A 20,960-nucleotide genomic window follows, 5' to 3' on the forward strand; every position below is an offset into this window, starting at 1 on the left:
TAATGGACAATACTTTAAATAAATTAATTAATATTAATTGAAATCAGAATGGAATCTTATGTTCTTTGACTCAATGGGTCAGAAAGGGGACTAGGCATCCTTCTTATTCCTCATTATGTTCCAATCTTCTTCCTCATTTTCACTCAGATCCCCTCACCTTCTTTGAGTTTCATTTCATCACCATATCCAGATCCTGGTGGCTATTATCTACTGTTCCTCAGGTCATTCTTCCCTTTTTTTGAAGGAGTTTAACACCTGACTGTGAGAGTTGGAATGACACTCCCTGCTGGGAGAGATACTGCAGGGAAGCTCCGCCATGAGGAGAAAGCATGTGACTTGGAAACCATGTCACTTAAGCGTCTGGAAGTTACATCTATAGAACCACCTGTGGGACCTATCAATCAGAGCTACCAACCAATTAGCTTGGAGCTGTGTGTGTGGATGGCTCTGTTTCTGGTTTCATAAGGGGGATTCTGGGAGAAACCCCTGAGGAGGGGTATTTAGGGTTCCTGACTTTGGCTTGGCAGGTCGGATGCTGGGGTCTATTAGATAGTTAGAGGAAATTTGCCTTTTACCTCTCTCTCTCTCTCCTCACCAATTTCCAATGCACTTTAATAAATACTTAAAAGTCTAAACTCTCACTAAAGCTTCTAATTTAAGGCGACCACTCATTAGATTTTAGACATCATGGCTAGAATTTTAGTCCCTTACATGGCTCAAAGTCAGTCTTCTCCACCCCAATTCTTCCCTTATAGTTGAGGACTTCAGCTTACTAAGTACCCTTTCTTTCTTGGTCATCAAGCTATTCAATGCATACAATCTGCATCTTTAATTCACATCAACCACAAATAGTTATTTTTGATCCAGTCATCACTCATAAGCATTCCATAGTCCATAGCATAAGATCTCCCGACCCTCACTTCTCCTAAACCTTTTTTTAATTTCTACTGCAGCCTCTAGTTACTGTGGCCCTTCATGCTTTCCTAAGGCATTACTCCTAATACAGCCTTTCCATTGTTCAAAATCTTGATACTTCAGTTAAAAAGTTCAACCTTTCACTGTACTTGACCACCTTATTGCCCTGCTCTTGTTTATCACTTTCCAAACATTCATCTGGGATTACTCCTACCATTTTGCTTGAGTGCTACTAGAGGAAGCTTTTTACCCCTACTGATTGGGTCTGCTTATCCAATCCATTCTCAACTGGGAGCTCACTGTTGCATGCCAATCTTTTTTTTTTTTTGCCGGGCAATGGGGGTTAAGTGACTTGCCCACGATCACACAGCTAGTAAGTGTCAAGTGTCTGAGGCTGGATTTGAACTCAGGTCCTCCTGAATCCAGGGCTGGTGCTTTATCCACTGCACCACCTAGCTGCCCCCCACACGCCAATCTTTTTACTGTCCCTGGATAGACTCTCTTCTCTCCCCAAAGCCTACTACTGGTCTTATTAAGCACCATCACTTTCCCCTCTCTCTCACCAAGGGGAAACTTCACTAATTCACCTGATATTTCACTGGAAAACAAAAGACTGTCATAAGCGCCCTCTCCCCCATTTTGTACTTTAAATCTTCTCCAGATAATCCTCCATCTTCTTTGCTCCAGTGTCAGAGGCTGAGGTTGTTGCCTTTCTCTTTCCCAACACCAACCCCTTGCCTTGTGGCCTTGATCCCATTTTTCCCTGCAGCTTGTCCCTTTGATCATTCCCTAATTTTTCCTAATGTAGAGGTTCTTTACCTTTTTTGTGTCATGGAATTCCTTTGACAGTCTGGTGAAGCTTCCAGACTACTCAGAATAATGTTTTAAAATGCACTAAATGGAATGCCTAGGATTACAAAGGAAAACAATTCTATTGAAATAGTTATCAAAATATTTATTTTAGAACATATTTTTTTTTAAAGTTCAAAGACCTCAGGTTGAGAGTATATTCCTTCCCCACCCTTTCTTCTTTTTTTTTCCTGTATGCCAACAAAACAGAACAGAATTAAACTCAAACCTTGTGTTTGTTTTTCTTAACTCCATCTGTGACTTTTTTTTTTTGCAGGGCATTGAGGGTTAAGTGACTTGCCCAGGGTCACACAGCTAGTTAAGTGTCTGAGGTTTGGATTTGAACTCAGGTCCTCCTGAATCCAAGGATAGTGCTTTATCCACTGCACCACCTAGCTGCCCCTCCATCTGTGACTTTTGAAAATACTGGGGTTTTGAAGGGATACTTATGTCTTCTCCCCCTACTAAATAGAAACACTTTATTATTTATCTCTCTCTAATTACTCATGTATTTTATATTGCTAAATTTCTTTTGTTTCATGGATTTTATTTCCAAGGTACTCTAATCTTTTCATTGAGAAAGCTTAAAAAGACCTCTATTTTTATTAAAGGTCTATTCCACCCACCCCATGCCCCAGTATTATATAGCACATATAACAGTTTTTTTAATGTTTTCTTTTATGGAAAAACATACTATTCTAAATATTTTTTTCTTTATAAAAGTTGTATCATAGTCTTGACTGATCCTGATCTTGGTCTTTTAATGATCTTTCTGGCTGCTTGAAGAATTTTTTCTTTAACCTGGAAACTTTGAATTTTGGCTATGATGTTCCTGAATGTTTTCATTTTGGAGTTTCTTTTTAGGCGGTCACCAAGGGATTCTTTCTATCTTGGCTTTGTCTTCTGGTCTATTCGTAGATCCCAGCAATTTTCTTTTATGATTTCTTATAAAGCATTAGTTTCTAAAGTTTTTGTTTAATCATGATTTTAAGGGTCTTATGATTCTTAAATTATATCTCCTGTTCTGTTTTCCAGTTCACTTTTAAAATATTAGATATCTTGCATTTTTTTCAGACTTTTGTCTTTGTTGTAATATTTCTTCTTGTCTTGTGGAATCACTGAATTCTATTTACTCCAGTCTGTTTTTCAGAGTCCACTTTTTCAGTAGGGTTTCCTACCTCTGTTCTAAGTTATTTATTCTCCTAATCTTTTCCCCCTGAAGAGCTCTAATTTCATTTTTAAAATCTTTTGCTTCCTTTCTTCTAGTCACTACCATTCTCTGAGATTTGACTTCTACTTGTTGTGAAGTTAACCTTTTTGTGAATTAACCTCTTGGGCTTCTTTTGATTCACAGTATTTATTAAATTCAGTGTTTTCTTTGCTTCTATCTTCAGCCTCTGTTTCTGGATTGGGACTTTATGGGAAGACCAGCCTTTGTTTCCTCCCATATGATTGTTTTATATGGGTAGGCTTTGTTTGATCCTATCTCTTTATTCTGGATACAGTTGCTATTCTGATTGGGGTATAGGAAACCAGGCTTCATGCTTTGCTACAGTCCCAAGATTCTTCCATCTCTCCTGGTTGCCCAGTGTGAGTATTGGAATTGTCTTTTTTCTGTTTTTCTCCTTACCAAATCCCTAGCCAGGAGTTGGTTCTGTCTCTTTCTGTGGCCCTGATAATCCCCATTCTTGTACGGAGCTATTCAGATCTCATCCCTCCTTCAAGGTTCCCCAGAACTTATGTGGTAGGGGAATTTTGTAACAAATAATCAGAGTCAAGAAAAACAAGTTCCCATGTTGGCCATGTCCAACTAAACATTTGTGTTTTATTCTGTATGTTAGTCCATTAACTGTCAAGAGGTGGATAGCATTCTTCATTAGGATCTTCTTTAATCTTGATTGATCATTTTGTTGAGCAGAGTTCTTAAGTCTTTCAAAATCGTTAAAATTGTGATGTTAAAGTATAAATTATATACCTTGTTCTGCTCATTTCGCTTTGCTTCAGTATATATAGGTCTTCTAAGATTGTTCTTGAAATGATCTTTTTCTTTATCTCACCACACCTGAAGTCAAGAAGACCCATCTTCCCGAGTTCAAATCTGGCCTCAAACACTTAATAGTTATGTGAATTCTGGGCAAGTCACTTAACCCTATTTACCTCAGTTCCTCCTCTGTAAAATGAGTTGGAGAAGAAAATGGCAAAGGATTCTAGTATTTTTGCCAAGAAAATCCCAGATAGGGTCAAGAAGACTTAGACACAACTGAAACAACTGAACAACAAAAATTCCTTTAGGTTCATAAGACATAATTTGTTTTGTCATTCCCTAATGTATGGGCACCTCTTTCTTTTCCAATTCTTTATCCCTACAAAAAGAACTGTTTGCCTCCCCCCCTCTTTCTGTCTCTTACTCTCATTCTCTCTCTCTCCACACACACACACACACACACACACACACACACACACACGTATATATATGTGTGTGTGTGTGTGTATACATATACATACATTCACACACAGAGATAGATGTGCATAGTACATATAAATTCTGTTCTTCTTTAATGTTTTTTGGTTATAGATCTAGGAGTGATATTGCTTAGTCAAAAGGTATCTAGAGGATAGTAACTTTAGGAACATAGTTCTGAATTGGTTTTCAAAATGGCTGTACTAATAATTCACAGTAAATCAATATATTTTCCTGCAGGCCTTCCAACATCTGTCATTTTCCTTTTTGTCAACTTTGCCAATTGGATAGATGTGAGGTAGAACCTCAGAGTTGCTTTAATGTTCATTTTTATGATTATTAGTAATTTGGAACTTTTTTCACATGGATTTCTGCACTTGAAAGAACCATCTATTCATATCTTTTAACCATTTATCCTTTTTTTTTTTTTTGCAGGGCAGTGAGGGCCAAGTGACTTGCCCAGGGTCACACAGCTAGTATCAAGTGTCTGAGGCCAGATTTGAACCTAGGTCCTCCTGAATCCAGGGCCAGTGCTTTATCCACTGTGCCTCCTAGCTGCCCTTTTGACTATTTATAAATGGGGAAATGATTCTTATTTATACAAATTTGAATAAATTCTTTATATATCTTTGAAATGAAAATTTTATTAGAAAAACATGATACATCTTTTCCCCTCAGTCAACTCTTTCCCCAAGGTCACACAGACAGAAATTAGATTTGAATATGGATCTTTCTGACTCTAGGCCCAGCACACTATACACTGTATCACCCAGCTGCTTCTGAAATAGCTATGTATAAACAAGTTATATAGAGATTAAAATGGTGATAATCAACAAAGGGAAATCACTGGAATTTAGGGGACCAGGGAAATGCATGACAGATTTTAGCTGGTACTTGAATGAAGACAGGGAAGTCAGGAAATAGAGACAGGGTAGGAAAACATTGCAGGTGTGAGGGATAGACAGTGAAAATGTGCTGAGGGCGTGGCATCCTTGCTAGAGCTTGGATATCAGAACTGACCAAGGGAGTCAAGGAAAAGAGAAAGGGAGGGCTTGTGGGGAAGCCGGGATGAGGGAGCACGTGACTGCCCGCCAGCCAGCCAGCCAGCCAGCCAGCCCTAACTGCATCACCAATTGTTGGTCCTTTTCAGTTCGGCCTGTGGGCTGAGCCAGATCACCATCCCTGCCCTCCTCCGCCCCATCCCTCCCCTCCTTTCCCCACTCAGCCCTCGCCCACCGCTCTCACCCGGCTTTCAGATCCTCAAAGATATGAATCAATCACCATATATATCAATATGTCAAAGAAGACACATTTCATAATCAGGAAATACTCCGGCCGATTGAAAAGAAATGTCTGTAGAAAATTAAACATGACATCTCCACACAAAATGGATGAGCTGTTGATACTTACCTCAGTGACCAGGATTGCAACCTGACAAACAAAAGCATAACCATCTTTAAATCTGTATTTAAATGTCAGATATTACTACAAGGAATCTATGTTTTGAATGCTTTACAAATATATTAACAAATAAATTCATGTAATCTCAGCCAAAAATAAATTTTCCCCACATGTGGAAAAAAAAAAAGAAAAAAGAAAATGCACTGAGGCAGCATATGGAAGGTCTTGTGGGAGAAACAGCAAGGAGGTCAGTATCACTGAGTACATAAAGGGGAGTGAGGTGTAAGAAGTGCAAAGGTAGGAAGGGAACAGGGCTTTAAAAGCCAAATAGAGAATCATATATTTGATGTTAGGAATAATAGGAAGCCCTTGGTGTTTATTAAATGGGAGAAGTGGGGTGACATGGTCAAAACTTTGCTTTAGGAAGATCATTTTAATGGCTGAGTGGAAGATGGGAGAGACTTAAGGCAGGGAGACCAACCAGCAGGCTATTGCAGTAATCTAGGCTTGTGTTCATGAGGGCATGCACCAGGGTGGTGGCAGAGTCAGAGGAGAGAAAGGAGCGGATACAAGAGATGGTAGGATTAAAAGGAATTGGCATCAGATTATATGGGAGTATGCAGGGGAAGAGACTTAAGTCTCTTAAGGATGATATCTAGGTTGGGAGCCTGAGTGCCTGGAATGTTGGTAGTGCCCTCAACAGTAAAAAGGAAAGGTAGTGAAAGGTGTGGGTTTGGATGTTTAATGGGTTCAGTTTTGCACATATTGATTTTAGATGTCTCTGGGACATCCAGTTGGAGATTTGGAGGTGGAAGACTGGAGGTCAACAGAGAGGTTGGGCTTCATAAAGAGATTTGAGAATTAGCGTCATGAACTTAATGATCAAATCCTTGGGAGTTGAGATCATTAAGTGAAATAATATGGAGAGAGAAGAAAAGAGGATACAGGACAAAGCTTATGGGACACCAATGGTTAGCAAGTATGACTTAGTTGAAGATCCAGTAAAGGAGACTAAGAAGCTATGGTCAGGTAAGAGGGAGCCAGGAGAGAGTGGTGTCATGAAAACCTAGAAAAAAGAGAGTATCAAGGAGAAATGGGTGAATGAACAGTGTCGCAGGCTTCAGAGAGGATGAGAATTGTGAAGATTGAGAAAAGGCTGTTAGATTTGGCAATTAAGAGATTCCAAGTAATTTTGGAGAGAGTAGTTTTGGTTGAATGATGATATGGAAGACCATACCGTAACAAGTCAAGAAGAGAATGAGAAGAAAGGCACTTAGAATAGATGGCTTTTTCAAGTTTAGCCACAAAAGTAGGTGAGTTATGGATTGATAGCTAGCTAGCAGGAATGGATAGATCAAGTAGGGGTTTTTAAAGGGTAGGTCTTGTATCCATTATCTTGGTATACTTTGTGAGGTGTTCATTTAAACCTAATTTCTTACAGACTGCTTCCTAGTTTTTCTGAAAAGTTTTTGTCAAATAGTTTGTCCTTACCAAAGATGAGCCAAAACCTTTGGGTTTGTAAAACACTAGCTACTTGGTTTGTTTGCTTGTAATCTGTTCCATCTGGTGCCCCTTTAGATATTTGCTGGAGTATATGTAGGAGAACTGGGCTTCTCTATGAAAATTCATGTCACCAATTTAAATGGAAGTTTAGGCAAAGGTCTTACCTAATTTTTGACCTTCCTTTTTCCACTGGCTCCTTCCCTGTCGTCTTCAAACATACAGAGACCTCCCTATCAATAAACTCATTTACTCTACCATTTCCTTTAGGATGGTACAGTTAATAGAAGACCTGAAGTCAGAGAATCTTGGTTCAAATCCTGCTTCTGATGCTTTACTTCCTGTGTAACATGGGGCAAATTAATTAACTTCCCTGAGTCATGGTTTAAATTCAAGGTACTGCATTAGATGGCCTTTGAGAACCATTCTGGATAATTCTATGATCCTGTGAGCCAATTATCATTTTATATCTCTCTTCTCTCTCATGGCCAAATTCTCTCTCTCTCTCTCTCTCTCTCTCTCTCTCTCTCTCTCTCTCACACACACACACACACACACACACACACACACACGTATTCCATATATAGAGATATTCTTTATGAATCCAGTTGTTTTTTCTCAGTTCTCATTCTCCTTGACCTTTCTGCAGCCTTTGACACAGTTGATTCCCTTCTCGAAAATATTTTCCTCTTTAGAGTTTTGGGACATCACTCTCTCTTGGTTTTTTCTCTTCCTACCTATCCGGCTGTTTCTCAGGATTGCAATCTAGAGGTTATTCTTGATTCCTCACTGTCTTTCACCCCCCCCCCCATACCCAAGCTGTTGCCAAGGCCTGTCATTTTCACTTTGTAACATCTCTCAAATTTACCCCCTTCTCTCCTTTGACCCCGACACCTCTCTAGAGCAGGCCTTCATTGTCCCACACCTGTATTATTGCAGTAGCCTTGCTGGTGAGTCTCTCTCCACTCTCGGCCATCCTTTATTCAACCACTAAAGTGATCTTCCTAAAGGACAGGTCCGGGGATGTCAGCCCCAACTACTCAATAAACTCCAGCGGCTGTCGTCTCTAAGGTCAAATACAAAGCTCCCTGTTTGGCTTTCAGAGTCCTTCATAACCTAGTCCCCTCCTACCTTTCCACTCCTCTTACACCTTGCCACTTAACTCTTTGGTCCAGTGACACTGGCCTTTTCACTGGTCCATGAACAAGACACTTCATTTCTTGCTTCCAGGAATTTTCTCTGTGACTGTGCCCCATGCTGAGAATGCTCTCCCTCCTCATCTTATCTCTTCCTCCTGGCTTCTTTTAAGTTTCATCTAAAATCCCATCTTTTATAGGAAACATTTCCCAGTCCCTCTTCATTTTAGTGCCTTTCCTTTGTTAATTATTTCCTAATAATCCTATAGACAGCTTATTTGTGCATATTTGTTTACTTTTTTCTCTTCCCACTAGATTGTGAGCCCTTTGAGGGCAGAAACTATCTTTTGCCTCTTTTTGTACCCACAGCACTTAGAACAGTGCCTGCCACATAGTATGTTCTTTTTTTTTCCAGGTCAATGAGGGTTAAGTGACTTGCCCAGGGTCACACAGCTAGTAAGTGTCAAGCGCTTGAAGCTGGATTTGAACTCAGGTCCTCCTGAATCCAGGGACAGTGCTTTATCTACTGTACCACCTAGCTGCCCCCACATAGTATGTTCTTAATAAATATTCATATACACACATGTGTATGTTTATATTATAGTATACATAGTATATTATACATTAGCATAGACTTTTAATTAATGTTAATTGTATAATTAATATATAACATTTACATTAAATATAGTAGATACAATATTATATACATAAATGTGAATATATTATGACATATATGTATATTGTATACAGAAAGAGAAAGAGAGAGTGTGTCTAACCTTCCCTTACACTTTTCCAATTGGATATCTCATAGGTATCTCAATATAAACAGGCCTCAAACGAAATGCATTTTTCCCCTTAAACTCACTCCTTTCCCCAATTGTCCCATTTCTGTAAAGGGTACCACCATGGTTCCATTCACCTAGTTTCAACCTTGGAGTCATCTTTGACACTTCACTTTCTCTAATTCCCTCGTTTACTAGTCCTGTATATTCTGCCTCCTCAGATCTCTTGCATCATCCCCTTTCTCTATATTCTGCATTCTGTACCACCCAGTCCAATCCCTCTTCACCTCTTGCCTAGATTATTGCAATAACCTCCTCATTAGTTTCCCTCCTTCCAGTCTCTCTCTTCTTCCTAGTCTGTCTTCCACAGCCACCAAGTTGATGTTGCTAAAGCCCAGGTCTGATCATGGCACATCCTTCTCATGAAGCTTTAGTGCTTCTAAGGTAATATACAAACTACTCTATCTGGCATTTAAGGCCTTTGTGACACATAACTTCCTCCTATGTACTTTGTGCTAACCTCTCTCTCTTCAACTTCTCAGAATTCCTGGGTGGCTCCTCCTTCGGGAAGCCTTTGCTGTTTCCCTCAAATGTTAGTGCTCTTTCTCCCCAAGTTGTTATGGACTTACTTTCTATGTAGTACATATTTACCTATGAACATGTTGTATATCATAGTATAATGTATCCCCAGTGTCTAGCACATTAACTGGCACCTAGTAGGTACTTAATAATTGATTATTAATTGGGTGATTGAGGCATGTTACAACCTAGATAATTATTTCATAATTTGAAAGTACCATGTACTAAAGTATCCTGCCTAACACATAATTTCAAATAATCAAACCGTAATAGAACAGTGTTGTTCCCTTTTCCTGAGGAGAAGAGACAGGAAGCTGGAAATAGACAGGGAAACTGTCATGGTGTTCCATGGAAGAGGTTATGAGGACCTCATATAGGGCTATGGTTTTGTGAGTGTAAAGAAGAGGTTCGGTGAAAGATATCACATTGAGTGGCATTTTTACAATAGTCCTGTGTTGTGGGCATGTCAAATACATACCCATTTTGTGGAAAAGTGTGATTCAAAGATACTAAGTGTCATGGCCCCAGCTTATAAAGCATTAGAGACAGTACCTGAACACAAAATGTTTGGGCCCTAGTCTACTTGTCTTTAGGAAAGACAGACATTTTGTGAATGAGAAATCCTAATGAGAATCATGTGTTCTTAAGTTTTTTTTTTTAAGGATTTTTAATAGTAAAAATATAAATGATAGGCCCAAATTATAAAGTATTCACAATTCACGTAAAATGTTTTAGAAAACATGAGAAAATGTTTAGAAAACATGTGAAAAACACTTGCAAACAAGAGATGTTGTGTAGAAGCCTATTAGATTTGAAGTTGTTTAGAGCTTTAACTGTTTGTAAATCACTGTTAGTGATGATTAAAAGACTGGATATATAGTTCTTAGAGCCTTTTTTAGATACTGTTTCATGCTGATAACTGTAGTCCCATAGTTCAGTTGCTGGACACACTAAAAGGCACTACATCTCACTAATAGGTTATCATTCCATGCAAAACAGAGATTGCAGTGGCTCTAGGTGCCAACGATTACTTATTCTAAAGGGAGTGATGTAAATTTTTTTTTTCATTCCTACCAGATTGAAATAAACTCTGAGTTTTGTAGATACAACCAAGATACATATTTGCCAATTACAGGGGTTGAAAGCTTCTGATGAGCCATCTATAACTATTTTACAGTTTTATAAGGTTGACTCCTCTGCTCCCAGCTTAACTTTGTAATGTTTACATTATTTAAAGATAGTTTAAAAATTAAGGCCAGATTATCATGCTATATTTAGTAGAATTCTCATTAAATTTATTAGAAAGAATCCCATAATTATGTAAGAGACCAAGAAAGAAGACTTTTGTTTTTTACTTATAGAAATGAGTCCCTTATGTCCATATGTGACTGAAGTCCACATCATTTTCTCCCCTTAAAAAAATTCTGGTTTTATTTTATTTGTTTTACTTCATAAGCAAATGATATATCCTTAAGATAAGTAGAATTAAGACTAGTCACATTTTAAAAGATTTTAAATATTTTTATCTATTTTAGCCTATCTATACAATAAAATTATGTTTTTATTTTTCAGAATTCAGTTTGATTAGAACGATTTCAAGGCACTAGAGTCAGATTAGGTAATTTATCTTAGCATGGTATAGATGAGGTGAACCATTTAGAGTATGGGTATTTCTCTGTAATAGTGTTATAGTGGGAGGAATTGCATAAATGCTGGTAAGGGACTAGGAAGGCAGTGAAGTGAGACAGCTCTATTTTATGAATAGGTGAATTTAAAGCAGTATATAAAGATCTGAGCTTTTTGTTTGATGTGGGCAAATGGCAGACATTAAGAATAGTCTAGGGAGAAGAGGGAGAGCATAGTTTGGAACTTTGGGAAATATCAGAGGAAAACAGGTGAAAACCCATTAGTAGAATAGTATCTTTCTAGGGAAAATATAAGAAAAAGAATAAGATATGCATAGACTTCATATAAATGTTCTTTTTCTTCCATCCCCTTTCCCTTCCTCATCCCCTTCCTTCCCTCTTTCCTCCCATATCCTCCCTCCCTCCCTTCCTTCCTTCCTCCCTTCCTCCCTTCTTTCCTCCCTCCCTCCGTTTCTTCCTTCCCTCCCTCCCTACATAAATCTCTGTTTTGGAGGATAACAGTATTTAAGCTGATCACAATATTTAATCTGAACCTATGGGAAGCGGAGTTTTTTCTTTTAATGCTTCATTGATTTAGTCAATAAAATCAAAGTATGAGGAACTGCCAAGCATCGCTCTGTATGTGATTTAGTCAACTCTAGGTGCATAATGCTTAATAATGATAATACAAATGTATTGACTTAACTGCTTTTCCATATTAATGGAAGGATTTGTTTTTGATGCACCTTTCTTCAAGTCCTAATTTTGAAAACTGCAATTATTTTTGCTCAAAATATGCTTCTCCTGTTGCTGAATTTAAGATTACTTGGATTTTTTGTTTTAGATTTCTAAATTTTATTCATAGTTGTTATTTGATCAAATGAAGGTATATGCATCTATATTATATTTTACCTACTAGTAGATGAAGTGAGATTTTAAAGCTAAAGCAAGTTATTGGGCAATATCTATATAAAAGATATTACTGCTAAAATACTTGGTTCACTAGCATGGATTGATTTCTCTAATTTTAGTTTTTATAGATCCCTGATACTATATTAGCTTGCCTCACTAATGGGCTTTACTTGATCTTACACTGCACATGTTTGGGAGGGGGAGAATTATTAGTATGTCATTTGTAAAGGCATAATTATATACCAGATACCAAATCTAGCCTCTAACCTTAGATTGGGCATTTAAAAATGGAATAGCATTGTTGATTTTTTTCACCATGGAATACAATTTTGTATAGCATTTATTTATGTATTCCACTTGACCCAAGGGGTCATGCTTGAAAAAATTCATACATAAACAAATCAAAACATAATCAGATGTTTCTATCATCTAGTTATATTAAACTGTAAAGCAAACTAACAGTAAGCTTTCATACTAGTGTTTGTTGTAACTAGTGCCCCTTTAAATGAAGAAATGGGTTATTATTTTTCATTATCACAGGTGTTCAGAAAATTTAAAACCACAGTTATTAGTAATCAGCAGTTAAAGTTCTTTCTCGAGTGTTCTGCCACTTTAGGAAGTTAGTTATTACTGAACAAGTTATTGCTCTATTAAATGACCTTTTTTCCCCTTTATACTTAAAGTATGATAAAGTTCCATTCCAATAACACTGTCTTGATTGTTGTTGTCTGAGATTTAATTTCTCTCTTTTTTTAACAGGCGGAAAATTGTGGTCCTACATTAGCAGATTCTTAAATAGGAGCTCAGAAGAAAGCCTTGGCATTCAGGAAGTCAAAAAGTCTACTCTTGCTGAAGTTCACCTGCAGCAGCCAACTCCTAGTCCTAAGGACAGCAGCAGCTTGGAGTCCAGGGGAAGTGATGGAGGCAGCATGCTCAAAGTTCTGCATCTGAAGGCTAGTCTTACACCTAGTTCCCAAGAGGACAGTAGTAACCAGGAAGAAGATGGCCAAGATGGCTCTCCAAAGTGGCCGGATTCCAGCTCAAGTTCAGAAGAAGAATGCACTACCAGTTATTTAACATTATGCAATGAATATGGGCAAGAAAAAATTGAACCTGGGTCCTTGAATGAGGAGCCCTTGATGAAGATTAAGGGAAGTGGTGTTAGAACCAAAGATACGGGACGCTTACCAGCTCATATTGCTCCTGGCCCTGACAGCCTCAGCTCTCAGCTGACTTCTCAGGAACTAAGGTTTTTCACGGAAGATGCCAACCGTGAAGTAGCTAGTCCACCAAGAATATCAGATTCTCTTAGTAGATCAAAGAATAGCCCTATGGCATTCTTTAGGATAGACAGTAAAGATAGCACTAATGAACTCCTTGGACTTGATTTTGGTGAAAAGTTATATAGCTTGAAGTCAGAACCCTTGAAGCCATTTTTTGCTCTTCAAGATCAGGACAGCAGTTCTGGGAGTCTTGATGCTAGTGAAACTAGATTGGGGTTAAGAGCTCAGGACACCATCAGCAGGGGTTCAAATGACTCTGTCCCTGTTATTTCTTTTAAAGATGCTGCTTTTGATGATGTAAGTAGTACTGATGAAGGAAGGCCTGATCTTCTTGTCAATCTGCCTGGTGTGTTGGAGCTAACAAAAGAAGCTGTGACTGAGAGGCCTGCTCAGTTGACACAGACTAATATAGGCATCTTAGAAAGTAAACTTTTAGAGGCTCCTGATGTTTTATGCCTCAATCTTAGCACAGAGCCATGCCAAGGACTTGAAGAAAAGGACACAGAGGCATCGAATGATCCCTGTAGTCACCAGTTCCATAGTACAGAAGAAAAACACTATGCACAGGAGGGTACTAGGACATTACTTATAGCTGCTGTTGATCAGACCAGTTCAGGAGACAAGTCTTTGTTACTTAGTTCAGATGCTGAGTTTAAAGGATTTGGAATGGTGGCTCCCACACTAACTGCAAATAGCACAGAAGAAAGTGTCTTCCTTATTTCTAAACCAGTCTCAGGTGCTAATGAATACAATGTAAACCCAGACACTTTAAAAAAAGAAGAAGTATTGCTGTTTGCAGATGGAGCTGAAGACCCTGGTAAAGAAGAGCCAACCCCTTCTTTCTTCCAGCTAGGCCCAAAAGACACTAAGGCTAAGGGCGACAGTGGATTAGCACTAGAAGGAGACAAGGAAATACATCAGATTTTTGAGGACCTCGATAAAAAATTAGCACTAACCTCCAGGTTTTATATCCCAGAAGGCTGCATTCAAAGATGGGCAGCTGAAATGGTGGTAGCCCTTGATGCTTTACATAGAGAGGGAATTGTGTGCCGCGATTTGAACCCAAACAACATCTTATTGAATGATAGAGGTCAGGAACTTTTGCAAATGCATTTCTTTTTATTCGCTGTTGCTTCCAATTAACTGAGTAGGCGTTTTATCTTGTAATTAGTATCTTCATTTCCTGTCTAGAGCTTCATTATCAGTGCAGCAAATTCACCCCCAGTAATAGCTTCTAGTACTTAATGATGCCATTATTCTTAATGATACTGTTTTTAGCTACAAAAGGAGTAATTACAGTTCACTTCTGCAGAAAATGGAAGGGAAAAATGTTTTGATTTCTCCTGTCGTTTTGTTTTTAGGACACATTCAGCTAACGTATTTTAGCAGGTGGAGTGAGGTTGAAGATTCCTGTGACAGCGATGCCATAGAGAGAATGTACTGTGCCCCAGGTTAGAGCAATCACCTAAAATGTTTCACTTGAAAAGTATATCAGGGGAAGGGAGAAGAGTGAGAGGACAGGGGTGGGACCTCCAGGCTGGAGCAAAGGGCATTGGCTCAGCATGGAGGGCAGAATTGCTATTAATCCAGTAGTGGGTTGAAGTCTTTCCTGAAGCCATTCATGCCTGTGTTTCTGTTCTTGGTACTATTGCCTGCTGCCCTTGAAGACTGAATGAGCCTTTGGTTATACCATACCTTGTCCTCTGCTCCTGGTAGATGTTCTCAGTGGTCTCTTTTCTTATCTCCATCCAGTTTACCAGAATGGATGTGATTTTGGTTTAAATCAGCCAGAAGACTTGTTTAAATCATTTTTACATCAAAAAACAAATGCCCTTTATTTGTATTACATTAGTATTTATTTTTTACAACTTAGAAATAGTCACAGTTTTTTCATCTGTAAAGAATGAGGGGGGCGGGGGTTGAACTAGATACTATTTAAAGCCCCTTCTGACCATGGTTCTAAATTTTTTCTTATTTTCTCTCATAGATCTTGTGTGTTTTCCAGTTCTCTTTTGTTTTGAATTTGTTTGTACAAAAATCAGAATTTTGGGAAAAAGAAAAAGCTGAGCTACTTTTGCACTCAAAAGTGTATAAGATTTATTTTCCCCATAATACTTATCCATTAATCTACAAAATAAAAAGTTGACATGACTGAATTCCTTCTACATAATACTTCAACATTTTGTTCTTTTATAATAGTCATTGAGAAATTTCTCATGCCCCATATAACATCTTGCTTTCATTATAAATAGTAAATGCTATTTAGTGTGAGTAAATATAGAAAAGATGTTGGGTATTTTTAAAAAAGCTGTTAATATGCGACATTAATGATGGGCCAACCTGATCTTTTAAAATGGTTGATTTAAAGTTATTAAAATTTTTTTTGTTTGCAATTTTAGGGAACACAGATATTGTTGTTGATGTTTTAAATCAGCTTGCTTTGTTAAATATTTGCCATGATAAGTTTCTCCTGTCTGCCCAGTACTATCCTCACTTTGAAAAATTAGAGATTTGTTTCTGGTGTGTGTTAAATCCTTTGTAAACATATGCAGAAGCTTAAGCACATGAGTTGGCCTTGAGTTCATGTTCCTTTCTACCTGTCATTAGTATAAATGGGCCAGTTGGAATCTCGGGGTCCTCTACCTTTTACCCAGCATTGAACCTCTTTGCATTGCTAAAGCTGCTTTGCTTGTCATCAGCAGTAGCCTTGAAAGGAGGCTCAAGCTGATAATATTGGAATGTTTAGCACCATTATTGATCTTTCATTATATAACAGTTACTAAGTAGAGTAGTCTTGGCTTTCACAGTGTCTCATTGTAGCAATTGGAAAATATTGTGATATAAATACAACTGAAAAATAGATGTCTTTAAGTGGAAATTTGTTAAGACCAAATTCTGTCTTTGAGAGCAAGCAAAAATTTTCAGTCTTAAAAGCAAATGTGAGGTAGCTTCATCTTACCTGATGAGTTTGAGGTTTTTTTTTCTCTTTCTTGTTCTACTCCAAATTAGTACAGTTGGGGAGCTGTACTTTCTGAGTGCTGTAGAGTACATTTTTTGCCTTCCTCCAGTAGATTGCAGTACTGTCCTTTGAAATGTTATTAGTGTGATTCAGTTAATGGGAGAACAAAATCACTTCATAATGAAAAGGACACCTTGATCAAATTACTTTATTAAGCTTGTTCTCGTGTTCGTTCTCTCTCTCTCTCTCTCTCTCTCTCTCTCTCTCTCTCTCTCTCTCTCTCTCTCTCTCTCTCTCTCTCCCCCTCTCTCCCCTTCTTCAAATATATATGCTTTCCCCCCTTTTCTTATTTTGATAGTGAATAATATTATAAGTAAAAATATACATTAATATTACTTAGCTCTGCAATCATTTACAAAGGAATGACAGGGAAATTTAGTTTGAGGTGTTTCTTTTGACTGAAAATTGAGGAATTACCTTAATGAAGATTCTTGAAGCAGAGTGCTGATAGAACAATGTATGAGGTGAAGTTTTGTTGAATTCCCATAGTTTCCTTTTTTAAAAATGGATTAGGGGCAGCTAGGTGGCGCAGTGGATAGAGCACCGGCCCTGGAGTCAGGAGGACCTGAGTTCAAATGCGGTCTCAGACACTTAACACTTACTAGCTGTGTGACCCTGAGCAAGTCACTTAACCCCAATTACCTCACTTTAAAAAAAAAAAAGAAAGAAAAATGGATTCAGCAGTGTTCTTAACTTTGGTTGATGTTTTTTATACTACCTCCTTATTTTATACATTCAGTGAGACATTAGAAACTGCTCATGGTGCAATTTGCGATTGTAGGAGATTATTTTCTTGTTCATTTTCATATTTACAATGTATTGCAATTATGGAAACTACTTATTTCAAGCAAAACTCTACTGGGTTCCACACTATGTCTTCAGTTCTGTGTAATTATATATTGCATTTGATCCTGGGCATTTTCTAAAATGCAGGTTTTAAGACAACTCTCCCAAGAAATTATGTTTCTCATAATTCACCAGCAGGTGGCATTCTACCATTAATGGATTTTTGCTATCCAGTTCTTTGGCCGCTATCCTTTCCCCAGCATTAGATAAAAGCTGTAGACTGAAGACTGGCTTTGTTGTAATTATTTGCATAACAAGAATTGTACTTTCAAGCTTTGTGAGTTTCAAAATTGTTCTAGTATCATTGTATGCATTGACTAATGTGGAAAGTCTCTTTCTACTCCTTGAATGGATTAACATCTTTTAAGTTAAGAGTGAAACAAATAAAAAAGTCAATGTGACTCAAAATTAGTGCTAACATTTTAATTTGCTAAAGCCATATTGTTGAAGAATTAAAATCATAAAATCCAATTTTATTTTTTATATTACAAAGAAAAAAGAAAATTACTTACTGTTTCTTTTATAAAGGGGTAATAGTACGGATGGCAAAGTACTTCTCCCTCCTCCAAATAATGTATTAACATTTAAACTATTAGAGAATTATAAATCAATATCATATTTTATTGTCTTTTTATATAAACTTTACTAAATGCCAAAGGTTTTGAAAGTTTTCCCCAACCCTTATATTCTCATTGTTATTTTCTGAGTATTTCTAAAGCATGTTAAGCAGCTGATGTTTGGTTAGAAAGTAAAGTTGTCACAAGATTATGATGAGAATGATTCACTTATGTTTAAACAGCCCTTTGCCCCTACTACCCCCCACCCCCTATCCCTATCCCTCCTCCCTTCTGGGAATCCTTATCACATATTTGTCCTAAAAACATTATCCACCTGCCCTGTACTTTATAATATTTTATCTTCTGGTTAATGTGCCTTGGTATTTTGAGAAAATTTTCCAGTAACAGATTCGATTTACATGGACAGAAACTTGAGCAAATGCCAAACTAGCAGGGGGGCCATTATTCTGCTCTATAAATAAGTTTAAAAAAGAAACAAACACACACAGAAACCTGTGAATCAACATGTTTTGGTCTAATTGGAGGGAAAAGCAAGATAGATAAATTTTGAAATGCAAATGATCACCTTCTGTTATTTAAGTATAATTTTTGCCAACTTTGTGATCTTAGATTTAGAAAAGTCATTGCCATTTGAACAATACAGCAATCACTTTTACACTGTCAAGGAGGTTGGATATTCACAAGTTTCTAGAAACTAAACAAAGAACTTTTTTTAAAGTATTGCCACTTTTTTCTATACTTAAAAAATATTCCACCAAACAACAAAAAGACAAAAAAACCCCACCGAGCTTTATCAGTCTACATCTGTGAAAAGCCAGCACATAAATGGCTGCAGCTGCAGCCTTATCAAGAGGGTCTGGAGCATACGAATTCACTGATCAAATCCAGCCCTATTTTCAAAGTGGAAACCACTCCTTTTAGGTTCTCTTTGTGTCCTTAGATTATCTATTACAGTTCTCTAGAAAAGGTTTCATTTCTGTGTCATCGTGTGTGGGTACATGGGTCGCTTTCACACTGGGGCGACACAAAACCCTGGCCTGGCAGGGAGAGTAAAGGAAAGACTCTCCTTGTAGAAGTGGCCCTGTGGATATGGTCACACATGATTCCACTGGGAAGGATCCTAGAACCCTTTCCCAGTATTCATCCAGGTGGATGACTGAATAGAAATGGAGATAAATGGGCTATTTCTGAGATGCTGCCATCTTCAAATGGACTCCTTGGAACTCTTATAATTTTATTTCTATTTGTATTTATCTTACCACAGCCGGGAATATTTAGGTACTTAATCGACAGTTGACTGTTCAGTTCTCACAATAGGGAGGCTTTCTTTGCTATAGCTTTCTAAAGATTTTTTTCTAAAAGCAAAACTAAGAGAGAAAAAGGGGAGGGGAAGTACTTTTTTGTTCTTCTTACCACTGTTTTTCCCCCACGCTAAACAATCTAATGTTGTATCATAAAAAATAGCATGAGAGTAGAAGGGCATATAATGTTAAACCTTTTATAGTCAAAGTCTATGCTAGCCATGTAAAATACAATCTGGGAAGGAAGAGTAAGGTTGTACATCTCTCACAGTTTTCATGCTATTATAAAGCACTTAAACTCCTCTTTCTAGTCTTAAACAAGTTGATATGATCCCCTGTACCCCCATCAGTGTGTGTCCTTCACCTTAGTTTTCCACCCCATTATGAACCTTTGCAAATGCACCCTGTGTATCTCCTGCTTGAAATTTAAATGGATATTTCCCATTGAAAGCTTTCTAGAATTAAGAATTTGCAGGTAAATGTCTATTTAAATTGAAGAAGTCCAAAATGCTTCATACCACAACCTGATCTCCACGCTCCCAGATGTCAGATGACAGCTTCGCTCCCTTTCTTAGGCGATTTCACACTAGGAAGCAGCTCACAGCTGACTGTGGAAAGCACAACATGAAAAATGCTGAAAACTGTCCGCAAAATTGGGTTTTAGAGCATGACATTTATTTTGCTGACAGTTTTTCCTCCGCCAGCCTGTTTTACCAAATAATTTGTGAGTATATTTCTTTTAGATAATTTCCCTTGTTTCCTTCCCCCCCCCCCCCAACATGTAAAACAATAGATACATTTATTTTATTCTAAGAATGATATGTTGTGTGATAGCTGTTCATTTGATAATCGAGAACTAAGAGACAGATCATGAATACCTTAAAGTTTCATTGAATTGGAGTGGAGTTCCATTATTTAAAGTTCTAGAAGTTAGAAAAATTGGATTCTAGTCCTGTCTTTGTTACAAGCTCATTGAATGACCATAGGGCAAGTGATTTAGATATTTGGATCTCAGTTTTTCTGTGGATGCTGTGTAGATAAATGATGTAACAAATGGTTAGATAACTTAGCACCTTTCTTAAAGTCCAATCAAAATTCAAGGTCATCTTATTCTCCTAGGATACTATCCTCAAGAGTACAAATGATAATTCCTGATATCATGGGGTTAAAAGAAATCAACCAAGTTAGTAAAAGGGATGTTTTAGCTATATGTGTGTTATATTTATACACAGAGCATTAGTTTGTAGAAATGAAATATTTAAGTAGCAGGAAGGGGATTAAGCAAAATTATTTTTAAAGTCCCTTTCAGCTCTAAATTTCTGTAATGCTATAATTCCAAAGATTTTTGTTTATAGGGAAGAAGCTAAGAATCGTCTATTAAGCTGAGTAAAAATTAAATGCAAAAAAAATCTCTGAGACAGTAGAGTATGAGAATTTAGAGGTAATAAGTAATTTGACCAGACATGAGGCAACTAACTTCAGGTATGGGGAAAATAAGGAGAAAGCAAAAAAGAATATTTTGGAATGATACTGGCATGGCTGGTATGCGTAGAGTATAGGCAGAGTGAAGCTTTAAGAACAAAAAAGGAAGAAGAGGGAGCTACAGAAAACATTTGAAAGAGGGAAAATATTTGTGGTTAATGTTGAAATATTATCTTTCACGTAAGAACTCTCTTGTTTAGCCGAAGCTTAAGCAAAACTTGAGTAGCTCTGCTATGCCTACTTGGATGCTTTAGTGTTCCTTTTAAGTGATTAGCAACTCAGTTTGTTCTG

The 20,960-nt window shown here is 37.5% G+C and overlaps 1 protein-coding gene across 4 annotated transcripts in view; it reads left to right on the forward strand.

Annotated features, from left to right (window-relative positions):
• RPS6KC1 (ribosomal protein S6 kinase C1) overlaps positions 1-20,960 on the forward strand; it is a 203,709-nt gene that overhangs the window by 150,657 nt on the left and 32,092 nt on the right. For 3 of the 4 annotated variants that reach the window (XM_044003542.1, XM_044003540.1, XM_044003543.1), the window contains 2 exons: positions 12,920-14,533; positions 14,805-14,894. In XM_044003542.1, the coding sequence (XP_043859477.1) occupies positions 12,920-14,533; positions 14,805-14,894 (1,704 nt within the window). The remainder of the gene's footprint in view (positions 1-12,919; positions 14,534-14,804; positions 14,895-20,960) is intronic. The other variant, XM_044003541.1, reaches the window with a different exon arrangement.

This window comes from Dromiciops gliroides, chromosome 4 (assembly GCF_019393635.1).
Source record: "Dromiciops gliroides isolate mDroGli1 chromosome 4, mDroGli1.pri, whole genome shotgun sequence".
NCBI classification, from domain to species: domain Eukaryota; kingdom Metazoa; phylum Chordata; class Mammalia; order Microbiotheria; family Microbiotheriidae; genus Dromiciops; species Dromiciops gliroides.